This window comes from Quercus robur, chromosome 2 (genome assembly GCF_932294415.1).
Source record: "Quercus robur chromosome 2, dhQueRobu3.1, whole genome shotgun sequence".
NCBI lineage: Eukaryota > Viridiplantae > Streptophyta > Magnoliopsida > Fagales > Fagaceae > Quercus > Quercus robur.
Genome location: NC_065535.1, coordinates 94,708,057 through 94,730,544, shown reverse-complemented (window position 1 = coordinate 94,730,544; position 22,488 = coordinate 94,708,057). Strand labels below are relative to the sequence as shown.

General features: G+C 33.7%; 1 protein-coding gene across 3 annotated transcripts in view; it reads left to right on the top strand.

The window, feature by feature from the left end:
* Positions 1–2,478: 2,478 nt before the first annotated feature.
* LOC126715975 (ion channel POLLUX-like) overlaps positions 2,479–22,488 on the top strand; it is a 37,107-nt gene continuing 17,097 nt past the window's right edge. The window contains exons 1-9 of one of the 3 annotated variants that reach the window (XM_050416857.1): positions 2,479–2,638; positions 3,380–3,562; positions 3,704–3,763; positions 3,858–4,061; positions 5,502–5,750; positions 6,425–6,523; positions 6,804–6,998; positions 7,954–8,046; positions 8,220–8,486. In XM_050416857.1, the coding sequence (XP_050272814.1) occupies positions 3,467–3,562; positions 3,704–3,763; positions 3,858–4,061; positions 5,502–5,750; positions 6,425–6,523; positions 6,804–6,998; positions 7,954–8,046; positions 8,220–8,486 (1,263 nt within the window). In that variant the 5' untranslated portion in view covers positions 2,479–2,638; positions 3,380–3,466. Of the gene's footprint in view, positions 2,639–2,664; positions 2,690–3,379; positions 3,563–3,703; positions 3,764–3,857; positions 4,062–5,501; positions 5,751–6,424; positions 6,524–6,803; positions 6,999–7,953; positions 8,047–8,219; positions 8,487–22,488 lie in introns of those variants that run through there. The other 2 variants (XM_050416858.1, XM_050416859.1) reach the window with 2 other exon arrangements.

Here is a 22,488-nt window from a genome sequence, read left to right as displayed (position 1 = left end):
AGTTATGCATATATCTTAGTAAAAAGTTTTGTAACTCAACTGTCATCTTTTAGTGTTTTCAACGAAAATGTTCAAAGTTGAAATATTTCCTTTCCAAGTGTAAAATTATCCATGCAAGAAAAAAAAAATCAAAATTTTAGACCTAAAATTTTATTCCTACAAATACGTAATTGTATAAAAAATAAAATAAAATAAAGCACTAATAATTGTGCTCTATATTCTGCTATATATCAAGTTGGAAAGTGTTATACACAAAAGCATCGTGTAGTACTTGTCGTGACATGTGTGCTTTACTTATTTATTTATTTATTTTGATAAATCGCAATTTTTATTAACAACAAAAGGCTGAGCAATGATCTGACTTGCAAGCCTCCATGTGTGCTTTTGTGATATTGAGTGATAGACTGCAAATTCTAAAATGCAATTTAATTATCCAAATTGATAATCTATAATGGAAAAGGTTTACATTCTTTTTCATTTTCACCCCCTCTTCTGTTCTCTTTCTCTAGGAATTTATGGTGAAATCGTGTCAGGTTAGTGTTGCTATCCATCTCATAGGATTTTGTATGGAATGTGAGAGTCGTGAAGCAATAAACTATACCAAAATTTCATGCTGCCACATCTTCTAAAATTTCATTACCAAGATAACTTATTTTGAATGGCATAGACTCATATATATTTTTAAAGTAGTAGAAATCTAAATCTTAACTATAAAACAGGGAATCTTTATCATTTTTTCTACGGACATAACTTTTTTTACAATTTATTGAAGTGATTAACTAGTAATGTACAATTTGCCACCTACTTTCACATGAATGATGAATGTACTTTTTTTTTTTTTTTTTTTCTTCTTCTACTTGCAGTCCTCTATTTCAAAAAGTTGTAGCAATTTACGCTTTCTCTATCTTTATTTGTCTTAAAAGAGAAAAGATGAAGTTAAGGATGGCCAATCAAAGTCAAAAACTACAAGACAATGGACTTATTTCATATTTGGGTATAAAGTAACAAAAATTTATGTATGGCATATATGCTAGCTGCCAGGGCGTCTATTTAATTTGGTGGGCAATCAAAATCAAAACATCCTCTCTTGTAATTTAACTAGACCAATATATGTCACCACCACCAATTTGATCCCTATCTTTTTCATGAGTCATGTGTGGAATCCACACGAGAGAACATGATAACTAGATAAGGCCATAGCCTTCATCATTGAATTTGAAGACATGAAAGATTAGAAGATGACGTTGACAGCAAAGTTAATTTGAAAAAAAATATTAACTAATAAAAACTCTAATTAATTAATCGTCATACAAAATATAATATAATATAAATGGTAATTGATGAGAATTTAAAAAAAAAAAAAATTCTAAAGCAAGGATCATCATCAAGATTTAACATATCTGTCATTTAGTTAAAATCTAGTTGAACAGTGTTTTGTTGCCCAGTTTTTTATTTATTTATCCTCCCAGCAATATATCATGTATAATAACAAAGAAAAATATATAAATTTATATGTATGATGTGTTAATTTTTATATTATTTAATGAATTTCTTATATATTATGTAACAATGAAATAAAAGTCAATTTATATAAAGTATATTTATTTTCCTACTTTTCTCTTCAACCAAACAAAAAAAATTTTCTACAATCACTTTTTTACCCCTCCAACTTATATATTATGTAACAATGACATAAAAGTCAATTTATATAAACTACATTTATCCTTCCACTTTTCTCTGTAACCAAACAAAAAAATTTTCTACCCTTTTACAGTAGTCTCACTTTTCCACCCCTTCAACCAAACATACATGTGGGAAAACTATATATATATATATATATATATATATATATATATATATAATTTTTTGTAGAGAGAGAGTTTCAATCTATGGCGTCCGCTCTTGATGATAGCTCTTTATCATCAGACCAAGACACCAATCAGTTTTTGGTGTAGGCGGGGATTGAACTCCAGATCTCTTATTCAACAATCAGAAACTTTACCAGTTAAGCTAACTAGAACCCACATGTAGGAAAACTAAAATTTTTCTATCATCTTACTTTTCTATCATCCCACTAATTTTTTATCCTCCTATTTTTTCACTCATCCAACCAAATAGACCCTAAAATTAAAGGACAATTAACCATTTTTTTTTCCATTTATTTTATCATAACATGTTTCAAAATATCTTTTTTACAACAACTTCGACGAGCATTCCAAATTAATAGTCGAAATATTCTGCCACACTAAAAATTGATTGATGTCTTGATTTGATGATAAAGAACTATCATTAGAAGCAGACACCATAAGTTGAAATTCTCTTAAAAAAAAATTCTAAAATTCTGCCACACCTTTTGTGCTCTACTATATGTTCTACTAATTAAAATTTGCCACATGTCCACTTATTTCATTAATGCCTAATTTCATGCCTTTTCTCCTTTCATTTACCTAAAATAAAAAATAAATTAATAAACAAAAACCAATACATCACAGCACGGCAGCAGCTGAACATTCTTTGATTTTTGTGGGTTATTCCAAGAGGAGAAGAATCGTAGATTGGGTTTGATCTAATTGGGATGTAAAGAACAACCATTTGTGTTGCAGTTTTAAGCAATGAAAGTGATTGCCGATCAAAATTGGTGAGTTTAGTGCGCCATGATTAGCAGCACTGACGACCTGTGTCGGCAGAGGTTGGTGCTGCTGCTGCTGCTGCGCTGTGATGTACTGGTTTTTGTTTATTAATATATATATATTTTTTTATTTTAGGTAAATGAAAAGAGAAAGGATATAAAATGGCAATCTTCAAGTGATATCTAGATTTTCCTTTAACTTCTGGATATTGTTAAGATTGTAGTGTTGGGGTGATTGGTAAATACTGGTTTAGCTTTGGGAAGTTGTTATGGAACTTTTGAGATGCTGCTAATTTTTAGTTACATATAACCAAAAATTTCATCTTTCAGCCATTAAGAAGTTGTAGAAAGCATGAACTTAACTGTTACTGGAATTTCATGTCTAATTATGGTTCTTGACGTCCATTAGAAAAGGAAAATGAGTTGATATGAATAACTGAGTGTTGCCTTTTAAGTGCAAGGTTTCTGTCCAAAATTTTGTTTCAGCATATACAGGGTGCATGCGAAGTTAGATTTGCCGCTAGCACCCCTTAACATTTTTGGTTCTTAAGTTATTGAATGGTATATCTCTATGCCTTTTGAAAGTGCAAAGTGAACCTCATATGCCCTTGACCCTTTCTGTTTCTGGCTTCTCTAAGCCTGAACATATTTAGTTTGATGAAATGGGTGAACTGCATAAATCTTGAGATCAAAGTGTCAAATTTATTAAGATAAAACAATTCAAAGTTAATTTATGATTGTTGGCTATAGGGTCCACTCTTGAAGCAGCTTGCAATAGCAAACAAGAGCATTGGTGGTGGAGTTGTTGTGGTACTTGCAGAACGAGACAAGGAGGAAATGGAGATAGACATAGCAAAGCTAGAATTTGACTTCATGGGGACATCTGTTATATGCCGAAGTGGCAGTCCTCTTATACTGGCTGACTTAAAGAAGGTACTTTTTGGTATCTAAGATTCCTTCTCCCCCGCTCTTTTTTTTTTTTCCCTGATCACTGTAGTTGATTGCTCTTTTACTTTCATCATCTTTTAAAAAATACATCTTTCATTCAGATTTTTTCCCTCTCCATATTCACAGGTCTCAGTTTCAAAGGCACGTGCTATCATTGTATTAGTGTCACATGAAAGTTCTGATCTGGTTACTACCAATTCTCAATGTCCTTATGCTTCTCAGTGATTTATATTGTTTCTTTGAAACAAAATAACTTATATGTTCATATATTTGTTAACAGAGTGATGCACGTGCTTTGAGGGTTGTGCTCAGTCTCACTGGAGTGAAAGAGGGTGTAAGGGGTCATGTTGTTGTGGAGATGAGTGACATTGATAATGAGCCCCTGGTGAAACTTGTTGGAGGGGATCTTATTGAAACAGTAGTTGCACGTGATGTAATTGGGCGCTTGATGATACAATGTGCTCTACAACCAGGCCTTGCACAGGTTACTTGCTATGCTATAGTTACATTTCTCTCACAAATTTGAAGCCAGTGACTTAGCCAACCTCCCCCCACCCCCCCCCCCCCTCTTTTTTTTTTTTTTTTTTTTTTAATTTCTAACTTATCTTTGCTGGGTGTGTGCATGTGGGAGGGGGAGGGGGGGTGTTTAATTGCACTCCTAGGTTCTTCTAAATGTTTTGCATCAAACTACTTTCATGCTTGTGTAACAAATTTTCTTTAGTGAGCTCCACTCTTAGTTTCAAGTTCTTATAAATTTGACATTGATTGTTCTTAATTAGAGCCAGACTCAAATGAGGAAAAAAAATGAGAGACCTCTGCCTTTCCATAGTTACCTATAATCCAGCATTCTGCTTTGTGTACATCAGCATGTTTTCTCAGTTCTCTCTGTTTAACTTCTCTTGAATGCGGTGGTGATACAAAATCAATTTTAAGTAATCTTGTCATTTCATTCTTGGGCCAATTATTCTGGTCTGTTATTTTGGGCAGAATGTGTTCACTTTGTGGGTCTCTTGTAGTTGTAGGGGGTTTAACATGTAAATCCTTGTCTGCTATTCTGTCAGTGTAGCATCATACTGAATTCCAAACTAGCTTGTAAACCTGTTTGACACACATGTTTTTTTTATTTAAATCAATTTTATTAGTCATGTATTTAATTTAAAGTTGAATTACAGTATATGTTATTTAAGACCAACAATAATAAATAATTAGTGGTGAAGTTTATGCAAGGTAATAACATTATGTCTTTAAACAAATTGTCTGTACATAAAGATGACAAGCAAATGTGAAAAGATTGGTATCAACTTGGTAGATTTTTTAGAAAAATCTCAGTTAAATTACTATCTTAAGTTGAGATGGTCAGGTTATTTGAATTTTCTGTTCTCAGTTAACTAAATTAAAATGTTAAATGACTTTTAAAAATGAAAAAAAATTCTTAGTATGAATTGCAAATCAAATAGGCATGTAGCGGTTGTAATCTTAATTGTAAATAACTGAGCCGTAGTGCTTGTGTAATTTATAAATAATACAGTAGAAGTTAAATACGTCCTTAATGAGAGAAAGGAGATGATTCATTGGAAAAGTCAAGTAGAGGCAGTTATCATGAGGAGATGTCTAATAGGACAGTGATGAGGCTAATTAATGAGACTCAATTAACAATACTAATTATTAAATTGATGAGTCTCATCAACAGATTTTGGTTAAAAATTCTTCAGAAAGAAAAGCACACAGAAAACATGGCTGTCTTGTGGTCATAAGTACTAATGTTTTTCTATTCTGTTTCTAATTATATGAATATCACATTTGTCATATTGTATGACATGAAACCTATGAATTATACAGCCTCTCTTCTACAATTTTAGGTCCCCTTGAATTCTAAATTTAAACTACATTTTTTTGATCTATTCAATTCCCCTTCTTTTGGCAGATATGGGAGGATATATTGGGGTTTGAGAATGCTGAATTTTATATCAAAAGGTGGCCTGAGTTGGATGGTCTGCATTTTAAAGATGTTCTTATTTCATTTCCTGATGCAGTTCCCTGTGGAATTAAGGTGGCTGCTGAAGGCGGAAAGATAGCCATAAATCCAGATGATGATTATGTTTTGAAAGAAGGGGATGAAGTCCTTGTTATAGCTGAAGATGATGACACTTATGCTCCAGATCACCCTCCAGAGGTAATTTTTCCATCTTGTTTTCTTTTCTAAATCCATGTAGCAGCGAACCGTGTACGTGTATTTTTTTCAAATTGATAGTTGCAGCTTAGGAAGTTACAAAACTTTATGTCTGACTAAATTCTTACATTTGGCTTTGTAATTTCATGATGTTCGTTTGGGAAATTGAAAAGATCCAGCCATCATTAGCCTTCTGTCCAAGTGTTACCACTCTGTTTTAAAGTGGGCAGGTCTGGGATATGAAATTGGGGTGCAGGTTTTTTGGTGTCAAGAGGGCCACCCCTTTTGTTTGAGCTGCTATTGGATTTGATATGAAGCTCAGAAGCACAGATGTCCAACGTTTATATGTCATGTAGTATAATCTATTTGTAGTAGATAAATTTTATGTTGAGTTTCTATTGGTGATATGTCACTATAATATAGTGAAAAAAATCAATGTGAACAAGTTGATCTTTCCATGTTGTGTTTACCTGTAGACATGTGTATTTATAGATTGACAGAAAGCGGTCTATTGATAACCACTGGGTCTGATCTTTATTATATTTTCATATTTTCACCTATAGGTATATGAAAAATAATGATTATGTTTTTATGTTCATCATGTTTGATGGTTTGTTGTAGAAAAAAAAATTTCAGTTGTCTTTCCTTATCTCATTCATGCTCTGTCCTTTTTGCAGGTACGTAGGGGTCTTTTTCCAAAAATAGCCGACCCTCCAAAATATCCTGAGTGTATATTGTTTTGTGGCTGGCGTCGTGACATTGATGATATGATTATGGTAACTTGCTTACACATATAAAATAAATTTTGTGTCACATGATTCAATTCATTTTTACTATAACCTCCTAGCTTTTTTAGGTAAGTTGTGCATGGTGAACATAGTATAAGAAATCTGAGGTTTTCATACTAATATACAAAAACAGAGACAAGTTACCAGTTAAATATTAAAGAAATAAATAAATTAAGAAAATTAAAATAGTCATCAAGCAATATGGAAACTGGCTCTGTAACCCTTCAATATGGAGCTCCAACTTTATCAGTGGTTTGCCATTTTTCAGGTTCTAGAGGCATGTTTGGCTCCAGGTTCGCAACTGTGGATGTTTAATGAGGTTCCAGCAAAAGAAAGAGAGAAGAAGCTGGCTGATGGTGGACTTGATGTATCTAGATTAGAGAACATAGAACTTGTCCATCATGAGGGGAATGCTGTCATTAGACGGCATTTAGAGAATCTTCCTTTAGAGAAATTTGATTCTGTAAGTCTTCTTTGGTATTCCCTGTGTGTGTGTGTGTGTGTTTTTTTTAGTATAACAACATTGGAAAAAAGAAAAATTAGAGGACTTAAGGTAAAGAAAGATTAAAAATAACATCAGTAGAAGTAATTATAAGGACTTGTCAATTAAGGAAGTAACGAAAGCTATGACTTTGGATTGAATAGAATGGAGGAAAAGAATATGTATAGCCGATCCTGATTAATCTTGTTGAGGATCCATAGCCAACCCCAAAAAAATTGGGATTTAGGCTTTGTTGTTGTTAAGTCTGGATGGATTGGAAGTTTGTGTGTAACATTGGGTTTTGAAAGTGCAAGATCATGATTTGCAGGTTAGGCTTATAGTGAGGATTCTTGGACTACCATGAGATTGATGGATATTGATGGAAGTTGAAAAAACATTAGGATTCTAATATATGTGTGCTTTTTAGAGATGGCTTCTAATATAATTAATGTAAATTGGTGAATCTTGATGATGTTTGAAAGTTGAATGAATTTAGGGCCTTACTAGACCTAACAGTTAACTGAATTAATGGCTTTAAAAGATAGGTGAACAAAACCGTTCTGCAGTTAGGTTGAAAATCATGGAAACAAATCTGAAATGTAGAATGTATGTCTCTGGAAACAGAACTAGACAACTCATTTTGCTTGGAATTTCAGTGTATGTAGAATTTTTCCCTAAACTTCATCATACAACCAATCCTCTTTCTAACATATTGATCTGCTACAAAATACTTATGCCAAAATTAAAACCGGGGGCTTCTATGCCGCATCCATACATGCTACATCCATACATACTAACTTATATAAGCTATTCACAACATCTAATTAGCATGGTAGTTAATTTACAAAGCAGATTTTCCCCTTTTTGAGTATGAACAAAAACTTCTGGAAATTTCTTTTGTTAATTCTTTAATAACTTACTAACTCTAAACGGACAGATTTTAATTCTTGCAGATGAATTGCTGGAGGACTCTGTTGTGCAAGCTGATTCACGATCTCTTGCCACTCTTCTTCTTATACGAGATATACAGGTAGCTACAATTGCAATATTTTGTTTGAGTGTTCTAGTGTTTTAAGTTTGTGATTGTCCTTTTTGTTTATAGCTCAACCAAAACTTTTATAACCACCATACATTGTCATTGTACATACGGATTTCTCACTTCTGACTGCTGATAAAATCTGCGTGTTATCTCATGGATTGCAGTCAGAGCGTCTTCAACACAAAGATAGAAATTCAACTTCTTTACGGTTCTCTGGGTTCTCTCACAGCTCTTGGATCCGTCAAATGCAGAATGCTTCAGACAAATCAATAATTCTTAGTGAAATCCTGGATTCTAGGACAAGAAACCTGGTGTCAGTGTCCAGAATTAGTGACTATGTGTTATCAAATGAACTGGTCAGTATGGCACTAGCAATGGTGGCTGAAGACAAGCAAATAAATCGCGTTCTTGAGGAGCTGTTTGCAGGGAAGGTACCTTTCATGCTCCATCCTTTATTTATTTATTTCTGGTTTGATGAACACAATAATGTTGTTGATAATGGCCAGGAATTCATCAGTCCACAAATGTCTTCTTTTCTGATAAATAATTTCACATTTCTGGAGACATAGAATAGAAGTGCTAATGCAATCTAATTAGGAAGAGAGCAATATGACCCAGTCCAAATTTCTTTGTTAGATTCTATTACAGTAGATAGAAGAGACTAAACAATAAGAACATTAGTAGTCCTTGTGTAAGAATTTTAGTCTTTGATACCATATGAGCTGATGCATATAAAAGTTAGTTGGCTTGCTTATTCAAAATGGGTGATCATAATCCCTATTCTTTCAATTTGTCATACTTATTAGCAGTCTTGCTGTTGACTAAGCCTATATTCAGTATGCTTAAGCAGGGCAGGAGTTTGGTTAATCATAATATTAGATGTATACTTCTTGTATAGCTATATTTCAGAGTGTCAACCTTCAGAGTAATTTGAGAATAGAACACATTATTAGTTGACATAGTAATTTGTCTCTCCATAAAAAGACTCAATGAAATGGATTTTCAGATACAGGCATTGTTGAGTTTGCTAATACTTTCCAAAACTAATGGTGGTCAAACTTCTTCCCTTGACGCTTGCAATGCAATATCATATGAAGCACATGAAAATTGTTTCTCATGCTACCTTGTGCTAAGGATTACGTTGCCAATGATTTAAAATGTGAAGGCATTGTGGAGTCGTCACCGCATTCCACATTGCGTATGATATACAAGTGATTACTAGAAGTTCCAATTACAACTAGTCCACTTTAAGTTATTACATGAGTGAAGCTAGTTTGTCTTTGGGTTGTGATCAATAGTACAAAGTAACTTGGTAGCTTCTAGTAGCTCAGGAGAACTGCAACGTAATGTGGACTGATCAGAAATTTGAGTGCAGGAGATTGTAGCACCCTAAGACAACGATTTGAAATGTGAGTTGCCAATGATTTGAAACTTGGAAGCATTTTGTGGGCATATGTTAACTGTTAATTCCCACATTGAGTAGGTACTAGATCTGTCTGAATAATACTACACTGCGAGCCTACACTGCTCGTAGGATATAAACTCCCTATAGTACTTTCTTTTCCCAGAAAATTTTGTAAAAGATAGAATATTTTTGTGAGTAGTAAGAAGCAATAGATGGTAAGTGTTTTGGACAATAAAAAAAAATAAAAAATAAAAAGAATAAAAAATTGTTTTTGAAAAGTCTGGAGCTTTCTAATTCAAAAATAAAAATGTGTTTATAGTAAATACTTGTGTATATATGGTAACATAAAATAATTCAGCAATAGTTGTACATTTAAGTGCTGAAAAATCTTCCATATATGATGTTATTATGTTATATTCAAATAAGAACGTTTGAATACAAAACGTTTAGAATGGAAAGTATATATTTGTAATAAAACCAAATATGCTGGCAATTATGGTATTAATATCACGTTAATGTTCATAAATTTCCTGATTAAAACCATTGACAAAAACTATTCAAATTTTGAATTATATTTGAATTTCAAAATTTAGCAATCAACGTATCTGACATTAAGGGATAATTGATACACATAAATGAGTATTAAAATAAATATAATATTTTTTATAAAAATATCCAACAATATCTCTCATTTATTTAGGGGTAATTATTTTTATACACGTCTTTCATTTATTAGATTTCTAGTTCAATTTTTTTTCTTCAAATTAATTTTTATTTTTGTTAAACTTGATATGGACTCGCATTGTGCTAATATTTTGTCACCGACATGGTGCTAATATTTAGGAAAACCAAATACCTTAAGATGCCGTAGTCCACATAGAACAAGTAATCCAATTCCAAATAGAATTGGTAAAGAGAAACCTTAAAAAGCCATAGTTGTGTTGATTTATATAAGATTGAAGACCCTGATCTCTCAGTCTCTCTCCTATGTATGAATTTTTCTTGAAGCTTTAACTAGGTCCTTTCAAGATGAGTGATGAGTTTAGTAACTGTGATGATGACTGTACTAGTAATTGTGATTGTAGTTGTGACGGTGGCTCATGTGATTCTTGTTGTTGTTTTTGTGGTGATCAAGGAAATTGTTGTGGCGAAAACTCGGTAAGTATTTGTGCTTCTGTTTATTATTTGTATACATAATTTACATTGATCACTAACCTTATTTTTGAAAACAAAGCACACGTGAAATCACTACAGTTTGAGTTTTAATTTTTTATTTTTTATTTTTATTTTTTATAAATAGAGCTTAAATTTGAGGAGATCTTTAGTGATTTGGCAAAATAGTGACATGGCCACAACCCAATTTCAACCTAAATCAAACCCCAAAATCAATATCAAAATATTTAAGGTTAAAATTGATATAATTTAAAATTTTAGGATTTAGTTTGAAAGCAAGGAGACCATAAGTCTATAAGGTCTAAATTTGTAACAGTTTTAAATCGAAACTTTTAAATTTATATGTTTAAATTTGAAATCGCCCGTAAAGTATATTATTTAAAATGAAATTTACCAACCAAAAAAAAAAAAAAAAAATCATTGTTATAGTCCTGAGCATAGACCCGGCCGATCCGACCCGACCCGAAGGATCTTGGGTCGGTTGAATGGATGCTTGGGTCGGTTCGGGTCCAATATTCGGGTCTGTCTTGGGTTCGGGTTGGTTTCGGGTCCGACCCGACCCGACCTATCTTAAAAAAAAAATAAAAAAACACTGTCCATCTTTCGTCTGTGAATCTGTTTTTTTTTTTTTTTTTTTTTTTTTTTTTTTAAATTCTAGCATAATTTTCTAATGACAATACTTTCCATCCAAATGAAGGTGAAAATGATAATAAAATAATTGGAATTTACAAAAAAGGAACAACTCTAACAATAATATTTTCCATAGTGAAAGTCAAATTTTTGTTTAAAAAAGATTTTATTTCGGTCCTAATTATATCAAGGATCTTGTTTCTTATTGGAAAGTATATTTCCAAACTAAGCTAGTGCTGATGTAAACAAAAAAGGTAAATTTTATTTCTCATTCAATGAGGAACTCGAATCCGGGCTCAGATATTGCTGAGCTTCAGCAGGCATCAGAGGGAAGCCCTCTATTTTTTTTTTTTTTTTTTTTTTTTTTGAGAATCAAGAAGCCCTCTATTAGGTATAATTACTTAATGCATGTGTTATATTTAGTCTTTGGTGCTCTTTGTTATGTTTGTCAATGTCTTGGCTTCATGTTCCTTCGAATATTTGAAAAAGGAATTCAATAGTTTTGAGACTACTATGTTGGGTGAATTGATGATAGATATTGTTAGAAGTAATTAAATAGGCATGTGATGTTGTTATAGCTTTCCCATAATCCAGTTACCGGAAAAATGTTTCCCCCCGTCAAGCACTAATATATATTTTTTATTTTGATTAGATCAAGGAATCATTCAAAACATGAACAAAAGCTTCTTGTTTTTTTCTGTTTAATAAATTTTTTGGGTTTCCTATAATTGGACTCACGATTTTTGTTGCCTAATCAAGAAATCACGACCATTAAGCCTATATGACAATAAATAAATTATTCAATTTAATTTTTCACATTAATGCAAATCACTAAATTAGTAAAATAATTTCAATAAAAATATTGCCTAAACAGGCATGCATTAACTTGATAAAGAAAAAGGAATTAACATTTATTATCATAAAAAGTGGAGATCCTTCATACATGGAAGTTTAAAAAAAAAAAAAAAAAACCATGACAATTTTTAAATGGCAAGTTTGAGTAATAGAGTAAATAATTTTTTTCCTCATTAATAGCTCATTAAAGTGGTGGCTATTTCAATGTTTCTTTAGGCCTTTCACAGTTTCACCTTCACACAATTTGAAAAAAAAAGGACAGACCTGACCTAATACCCGACCCAACCTAAGACCCGTACTTTTCGGGTTGGGTCAGGTTTCACCCTGATAAACTCGATTTTTATCGGGTCGGGTTGCTGGTGGCAATAAAACCAACCCAACCCGACTTGATATCAGTCCTAGTTATAGAAGAGTTGATAGAGGTTTAAGAAGACCTTTAAACCACAAGTAATGTTAGGGACACATAAAAATGCATAACTTTGTGCCACAACTCGCCATGTGGCGAGTTGCGATTGGTGGATATGTGATAGTGAGTCATGTGAAGACACACTTCCACTATTCACAACTCGCCACATAACAACCAAAAAAAAAAAAGGTTGATAGAGCCATAGAGGTTTAAGAAGACCTTTAAACCACGAGTAATGTTAGGAACACATAAAAATGCCCAACTTTGGGCCACAACTCATCATGTGGCGAGTTGTGATTGGTGGATGTGTGATGGAGGGCCATATGGGGATACACTTTCACTACTCATAACTCGCCATGTGACAAGTTGTAGTATAAAGTTGTACTTTTTTACGTGTCACTAATATTACTTTAAAATCACGGTTGAATCCTTAGATAAATGACAAGGCCCAAATCCTAAGTGAACATTGAGTGTTGACTACATGGGCCATTCTAAAATTTCCTTCCGGTAATGTTTTAGGAAAGGCCCATGTGCCAGTTGAACGCATTGAACAATAATTGCCTTTTGCTTGCCCACTTTAATACTTTGTGCCCAGTTTAGGCCATATCGTATTAATTCTTTTGGCCCAAATTTCTACTGACTTAGGGGGGATCAATGACTTGAAATCTCATCAATTTGAATTTGTCACGGTTATTTGTGAATAAATAAACTATTCAATCGCAAAGAGTCTAGAGGATACGGTTGAGAAGAAATTATTAGGTCCACCAAAAGAACTGATAAAGTGGTCCTCTCTAACCTCTCAACCAATAAAATACTGATATATATACAAATGTGATATCATGTAGTAATCTTTATTTTTTATTCCTTGTACTGATTAAGAAGTTCACACATATATTTGCATAAATGACATCATTTCATTAGTCAGGGAGGATCATATCAGCAGTCCTCCCGGTGTAGATTGAGGGGTTGGTGTGCACATTAGTATGAGTTGTGTAACAATATTCAATCAAGATGAATTAGGAAGGTTTCCATAATAAGGAAAGAAAAAAAACTAGGAAGTACATTATGATATTATCTTCAATAAGAAATGATTTTCGCACCGTCTGTACATACATGCAAGCTAAAATCGTGTTTTCAAAATATCATTTCAAAATTATAACTAAATCAAAACACGATTTTACAAGACAACTTGCAATTAGTTGTGACATCTACCAATAATTAACCTTCTCATATTGAGAGTGGGCCCTGCTTACATTTTATTTTTTTTAATGATTCCCGCTGGCTCATCCAAAAGCTTTACAAGTTTCTCTTTGAAATTTTTAATTGCCTTTTTTTCTTTCAATATGTTACCAAGCGCAAATTTACTACTAAAACCACGCGGATGGAGTTGGATAATTGTGGATGGGGCTGGATGAGCATCAGAAGCAATAGCCAAAATCAGCACAGTTGTGTACATAAAAAGAATTCCAAATTAGCTTCAATGCTCTAATACCAATGAAGCTAATTTCAAATTCTTTTTAAATTTTAATATTGATATTATTATAAGAGTCTTGTTAATTGGTGCCTTTAGAGCAATTGTTAAGAAATCATTTTAGGAAAGTTCTGACACCACTTTTATGTGAAATAGAAAAAGTTGTCAAAACATTTTTTTTTTCTTTTCTCATAACAAATTTCTTAAAATGATTCACTAAGAAATGTTCTTAGAGCATTTGTTAACATTTTCATTTTTTATAATTATTTTTATGCACAATAATTGTTTTATTATTATCAATGTAAATAGGTTTTTATTTTTTTTAAGCATCAAGGTGTTATTGATTTATTTATAGAGTTCGAATTTAGCAAGGATGAGATGTAAAACTCATGTTTTACAGGTAATTATTGGGTACTCCCAAAATACCATAAATGCGTACTCTCTCCTCTCACATAACTGTAGGTCTCACTAATTAAATTTATGGTGGGACCCACAATTCATGTGAGAGGAGGGAGTACACATTTATGGCAATCCAGGAGTATTCAATAATTTTCCATGTTTTACATCGTACAATAAGAGATTGCCACATTAGTATTTTACTTAAAATTCAATACATCCTACCACACCTAATAACATCTCAATAAACTCCTAATTTGGTTGGAATTTTTCTGGCTATTAGAATTGATTGAGTGTAGTTGTGCCTATTTTTAAATAAGTGATAAGAAGATGTGGTATGTTGAGATTGGATGAGGTAAAACATGAATTTTACACCACATCCTTACCAAAAAAAAAAAAAAAAAAAATTGGAAAGACATCCTTACAAAATTTAATCTCCTATATATTATATATTATCAAGAGATTAAATTCTATAAGAACTTGGTGTAAATAAAGAGATAACACATAAATATTACTAAAATATAAATACATTTGATTTTTTTTTAAATTATTGGTTTAATATGTCATCTCTCCCTTTGGAAGTTTTTATTTGGTGGTAGTTTATGAATTGTCACAGGAATATTTTTGGTAGTTTTTTTTTTTTTTTTTTTTTTTTTTTTTTTGTAGTTATTAGTTATTATGCATTTAATGATAATTACCAAATGACATTATTGAAGGAAATCATTAGTTTAATCTTCTTTTGGAAGTTTTGTTTTTTAATTATTAGTCAATTAATGCATTTTCAACAAAAATATTAAATAGAAGTTGGAAGGGGGATGTATAGAAAATGAATAATAGTAGAGACACAAACTTTTTTACAAAAAATTTTACAAACTGCTAATGTGGTGAGTTGTTGTTGGTAAATGAAAAAGTGATGTTAATGGTAGGCTTAGATAAAAACCAATAAAAAGATGGTCACATCAACAGTTTGTAAAAATGTTATAAAATAATTTGTAATTGTAGCATTATTCTAGAAAAATAATAAGAAAATAACAAATTATTAAAAATTAATGGTTATAAAGAAGAATTAAAATATAAACATAAATACCATACTAAAGAAATGCATTTGCTTCATTCAAATTTTAAAATTAGGTCTAGATTCCAATATTTTTTATCCAACAATATCTCTCATTTATTTAGGGGTAATTATTTTTATACACATGTCTCTCATTTATTAGATTTCTAGTTCAATTTTTTTTCTTTAAATTATTTTTTATTTTTGTTAAACCTGATATGAACTCGCATTGTGCTAATATTTTATCACCGACATGGTGCTAATATTTAGGAAAACCAAATACCTTAAGATGCCATAGTCCACATAGAACAAGTAATCCAATTCCAAGTAGAACTCGTAAAGAGAAACCTTAAAAAGTCATAGTTGTGTTGATTTATATAAGATTGAAGACCCTGATCTCTCAGTCTCTCTCCTAGGTATGAATTTTTCTTGAAGCTTTAACTAGGTCCTTTCAAGATGAGTGATGAGTTTAGTAATTGTGATGATGACTGTACTAGTAATTGTGATTGTAGTTGTGACGGTGGCTCATGTGATTCTTGTTGTTGTTTTGTGGCGATCAAGGAAATTGTTGTGGCGAAAACTCGGTAAGTATTTGTGCTTCTGTTTATTATTTGTATACATAATTTACATTGATCACTAACCTTATTTTTGAAAACTAAGCACACATGTGAAATCACTACAATTTGAGTTTTTTTTTTTTTTTTTTTGTTTTTTGTTTTTTTTAAATAGAGCTTAAATTTGAGGAGATCTTTACTGATTTGGCAAAATAGTGTAAATATAGCATATTAAAATTCTGGATTTATAAAACATGAACAATAAATTGTAGAAACTTTCTTAAAAGTTTCAAAATTTTCCTTTAAACTTAAAATTTGATTTCAATCTTAAAGAACACCTTAAAGCTCTTTAGCGAAATTGTCAAGAGAGCCCTTAAAGTACAAGAGCGTTAACCCTTAAAGTACTTTCTGAGCCCTTCAAAAACAAATTATAGTGAATAATGTTTTAAAGATTTAATTTGGATTTATGAAACTCGTACAATAAATTACTTATCGCTTTTCTTTAAAGCTCCAAAATTTCAACTTTAACCTTAAAAAAGTTTTCAATTTAAAGGCCTAAATTTTTTTTATTATTGAAATTGACAATATCAACTTAAAGAGTTTTTAATCCCGTCAAAGTACTTTTGGACCCCTTAAAAAAAAATTAAATAAAAAAAACCAAAATCAATTTTGCATGGAGCTCGATCAAGTAATGCCTCTCCAACCATGTTAATCTAATCTCTTTTATACAATCATGTATAACTTCAAGGTGGTAAAGGGTAGGAAATATCTATCCAGGATAGATTATATTATTATACAACTCTTTCATGTGATTACATTATTCGCATGCATTTGACAATAAACACAAGAAAAATACAAACTACATCACACTAAATTTATCATGGTCCACCCCAACAAATTTGATTACAAGGGATGAAGTATATTGTTCATAATCAATGACAATGCTTTCTGTGCATCCTATCATCAGTCCTTTCTAGCAACACCAATAACTGCTCCAACTTCAGTCTTTCCTATTGCAAATCAGCATAAAGAAATAACACAAGTTAATAAACAAAAACAGGTCTAGAAATGGACTTACATCTAATTACAAACATCAAGTTTAGATTGAATTAAAACTCAAATTCAAATTGACTCAAGCCAGAACCACTTTTTCTTAATTAAAGTGACATACATATGAAATCAACCAATGGTTAATTCAAGATAATATAGGATACTAAGGATATGGTATGTAGACTTTGGAAAATTTGATCGAAAAGAAAGTTAAACAGAGCAAATACATCAATTTGGATATGATAAATTTTTGGTAACTGTTAAAAGTATTTGTCCACCAAAATTTCGAAAAAAAAAATATATATACATACTCAATACACACACACACACACAAGATTTTATTAGAATTTTGCCCCCTGGCCCTAACATAGATCTGCCAATGCAGATGCCATTGCTTTAGGGACAAAGCACAGGGGTTGTCATTGTAATTTATCCTTTAGGCAAGACCCTTGTCAATTCACAAAGTACAAAGAGGTGCACATTACTGCTCAAAATAGTACATCTCTCTCAAGCCCAATTCATCAGTATGGCATTTGGATAGCCCCTAGAACGAGTTCAAATGCTCTGCTCTATTGAACATAGCGAAGTCCATCCCCACCCCTCCCCCCCAATAGTACATTCATTTTGTTTCTCATAGCATTTGGAAGGACCATTAACTATAAATTTCAAAATTAATGAGAATTTGGTACAAGAAATGGAAATGATAGCGAACATTAATTATTTTGTGATGACTACTACTCCTATTTTGATAATGGACTGGTGCCTCCAAATGCTATGGAATATGATATGGATTCATTTGATTCCAGGAAAGCCCAAAACCCTTTATGAGAAGAACTTATCAAGCAAAGTTTATATATCTAGACAAAATAGTTGTAAATGGAATACGTGAACACAGACCTGCAATTGAGGCCAAACTAAATGCAGTAGGCACACTGGTTTCTGCCTCAACAGCAGCTTTGGTTGCCGCAATTCCAACTGCCACACTCTACATAAGATTTAAACCTGCGCAAATGGAAGCAAGCATCCCACCAACCAAGCAATCACCAGCCCCTGTGAGCCTAACAACTGATGCAGGAAGTGCTGGAAAATGCACAGCAGCGCGCAAAAGAACAAACACAGCAGTGCAAGACTGGGGATAAAATACAAAGAAAAACCCCAAAAAGAAGAATAACAATGACATTTTCTTAGAGAAATAGCATAAGTTCTTCAGAGCTTAGAGTAGCTGAAAGACATGCCAAAGCGTAATTGATATAGATTCAAGCAAAGCGTTACTATGGTTAAGTAAAGCCAAACTTATGATAGGCTGAGTTCCATAAACAGATAATTACAGCAGGAACTGCACATTATTTCATGAAAGAATGGTTTTTTCTTATAGTAATTTTCCTACAATTCTACTATTTATCTTCCTGTTTATATTTGAATATTTTGGTTTTATAGTTAACTGTGATAATTTCTTGATCTAAATTGGCCCTTATTATGAATCACCCAAATAACAATGACATTTTCTTCTGAAGCAATAGAAGCTTGACAATCCAAAAGCTTTAAGGGACATGTAGAAAATAAGTATGTCACTCTGATGGTTAATATCACCAAAGATCTCAATGCAAACATAATATATGATTTATTCATGTAAGAACTTGAAATACTAACTAAATAAATCCAATCAAAAGAACAAACACAACAGCCAAGACCGGGGATAAAATACAAAGAAAAACCCCAAAATGTTTCTTCCTAAAAAAAATCATGATTTGAAACCCAAACAAAATTAGCTGGAAAATGAAAACAAGATTCTCATAATAGACAAATCAGATTTGTTTAGGGTTGAACTTAACCACTTTGGAATCCAATCAAAAGGCACCAAGGTACCAAAATACAACAAAACCCATACCAAAGCAAGTGATTAACGTCCAAAAAACCAAACCCATCAAAATTTTGAAACCTAAATATTGGGGAGAACACTAATCAAACTGTAAGGTTGAATTTATTCAACCATCTAATTGGCTTTATTCCGTGCCAAATTTGCTTGTAATTCAGCATTTAGTAACCCTGTATTTAGGTGGGATTGTTGTAAGGGTAGTGAGTGAGATAGTGTGAAGATTGCTCAAGAGTGTGCAAGAAAACAGAGTGTCGCGGCTGGAACTCGCGGTTGGACTCGCGGCTTCAACCCGCCAGAATCTGCACACGTGCCAAGCATGCTGGAAGATGAACAGTCATGCTAGCTGGAGCACTACAGGACAAAACAGGACAACTGGCCATACGGTTAACTCGCGACTGGAACTCGCGACTTAGTCAAGCCGCGAGGTCAAGCCGCGAGCCACCCCTGTTTTGGAGAAAAACCTGACGTTTCGCATTCCTCTTCACTCCAGTATAAATACCCTTTTAACCCACAATTGAAAGAGAGCTTCCAGAGAGAATTTTGAGAGAGAAACCCTAAAGAAAAACCAGATTGTTTCACCCACAATCTCTACCTTAGAGTCTCATCAAAATCCCTCACTCTCTTCCTCTCCATTGTCAAATCCTTGAGAGGCCATTATACCAAACCTGGTTCTCACCATTATCATCTCTGTGAGACAGACGTTTGGAGTTCTGGGAAGCAGTTAGGAAAGAGCCAATCTTTATTGGTTGATGCTACGGTGTAGTAGCGGAATTCGGAAAGCTAGAAAAGAAAAAGGTTCGGCGCAACCTCGTTGGAGCAAGAAGCTTGGAGGGCTTAGGTGCATTGGGTAGATTAGGCTTGGAGGGTCTATTGCTGTCCTTGTATCCCAACTGTATTTTCTAGTGGATTGATTACCGCTTGGAGGGCGGCGGAGAGGTTTTTCGCCGAGGTCTTCGGTTTCCTCTTCGATAACATATCTGGTGTTATCGCTGTGTTTGCATCTTCCTTCCTCTCTATCTCTGCCTTTACATTAATCTGCTGTGGTTTATTTTGATGTGGCTTAGATAGTTGTTTAATCAATTCCATGTTATAGCATATGTTAAGTTTCCGCACACTAGTTGTTTAACATATTGCTTGTATTGATTAAATTGGTTTTTGGGGGTCTAAACGTTCAAAAGTGTTTTTGTACACGTTTTTGAACTTTCAATTGGTATCAGAGCGGGTACACAGCTGTTTGGTTTCATTACCATTGTGTGATCCTTGACTCCCTTTCTTTTGAGATGGATAGGTCTCAATCCCTTAATGCACCTCCATATTTTGATGGAAGTAATTATGCATTTTGGAAGGTTCGTATGAGAGCCTTTTTATGCTCTATTGATGAATCCGTGTGGGATGCTGTTGAGATTGGTTGGGCCAAACCTGAGGCAGCCAAATCCACATGGGATAAGGCAGCACTTACTGCATCTAATGCTAACAGTAAAGCACTAAATGCTATTTTCTGTGGTGTGTCTCCAGATGAATTTCACAGGATTTCTCACATTATTATTGCCAAAGATGCATGGGAGATTCTGGAAACAACTTATGAAGGCACGAAGAAGGTGAAAGATACCAAGTTACAAATGCTGACCACTCGGTTTGAGGAGCTCAAGATGAGTGAGGATGAGTCTTTCGACTCGTTCTATGGGAAGTTAAATGAAGTGGTTGTCAGCAAGTTTAACTTGGGGGAGAAGATGGAGGACTCTAAGATTGTAAGGAAGATCCTTCGATCATTGCCGGAAAGCTTCCGTGCCAAAGTGACAGCCATTGAAGAGAGCAAGGATCTTGACGACATCAAGGTACAGGAGCTGGTTGGATCTCTACAGACCTATGAGATGTCACTGCCAAATCAACGGAAGGGAAAATCCCTTGCTCTAAAGACTGTCAATGAGAAGGTGGAAGATCAAGGCTCTTCGGGAGAAGATATGGTGGACAAGGATGTAGCCTATCTTGTTAAAAATTTCAAGAAGTTTTTGAAATTCAAAAACAATGGAAAATTTGATGATAAGAGAAAATTCCAAAATTCTGGAAGGGAGAAAAGGGAGTTCCAAAGGAAAGATGGAAAAGAATCCCAATCAACACAAGGTGTTACTTGTTTTGAATGCAACGGGCATGGACACTTCAAGAGGGAATGTCCTAATTATTTGAAATCAAAAGGCAAGGTGTATGCCACGACCTTAAGTGATTCCGACTCATCCGACTCAGAATCTGAAGAGAGCTGTGATGGAGAAGGGAACTATTCAGCTTTCATGACTATTGCTCATGTTGAGTCTTCGGATGAATTGAATTTGCTTGTTCAAGACCTTGGAGAACATAGTGAGGATGACTCACTAGGTATTGTTGAAGAATCGGAAGCTGAAGAAGAAGAAAGCACAGCTACTCTTCAAGAAAATTACAACTCACTTTTGGAGAAATCTGGTGAATACACAAGGGTGGCCAAGGCTGCTGTGAGAAAGATGAAGAAGGCTGAGGAGGACTACAAAAGTCTCCTAATCCGGTATAGGGAGGCCAAATGCGAGATTGAAACTTTGAATGGCGAGCTCTCCGAAGCTTACACTAAAGTTAGATTTCTTGAAAGTGAGGTTGTTCAAGCAAATGCAAAAATAGAGAGGGTCACCACCAAGAAGCTTGATGATGTTATATCATCTCAAAAGAGCTTCTCAGACAAATCCGGACTGGGATATACCGGAGGAAGTAGCTCAACTGGAAATGTCACTAAAGAAGTGAAGTTTGTGAAGTCCAAAGATCCAGTTGTAGCTGACTCTACGAGTGTGAACCTCGAGGTGGAGAAAAAGAAGAATGTGGTGGACCAACGGATGCTGAATCATCGGAATCAGTCTATGGGCAGGTCCGAGTCTCGTGCCAAGTCACGCCCACGACCACAAAGAGGTCCTAGAGGAATGTATGTGTGCCATTATTGCGGACTTCAAGGGCACACTCGACCAAATTGCCAAAAGCTGAGGGCAATGAACAGTGCAACTCCTCAAAGGTCAGGAGGACCAAGAGTTGATAGGAGAACTTGGGCAGGTGATCAACCTAGAGAGCAACATGGAGATCCCGGAATGGTGAACGTGATGAAGATGATTGGTGCATTCACCAACTGCTTGGAAAGCTTCTCACGAAGGTTTGAAAGCCCTAACTCTCGTACCCAATCCTTTAAGGAAATCACCCCAAACGCAAGTGACGTGTGGGTGAAAAGGGGTACTCATGCATAAGCATTACAACATGTCCATGCATTAATACTTCCTATGCTTTGTGACTATGTTTGTTTGGTATGCTTGTTGTTTTTGATTTTGGTTGTTTGTTTGCGAATATTTCTTAATTGTGTTTTATCAATCTTTTTGTTTTTTTTTTGAGTCAAAAATCCAAAAATTACATAAAAATTTGAAAATCAAAAAGGCTTGTTTGACTTTGTTGAGTTTTGTCTTAAAACTCGTTTTGCCGTGTACCTTTGTGCTAATGGCTTTGTGCATTGTCGAACATTGCTTGTCTTCATGCACTCATATCACTATGGGAAAAATCTTGAA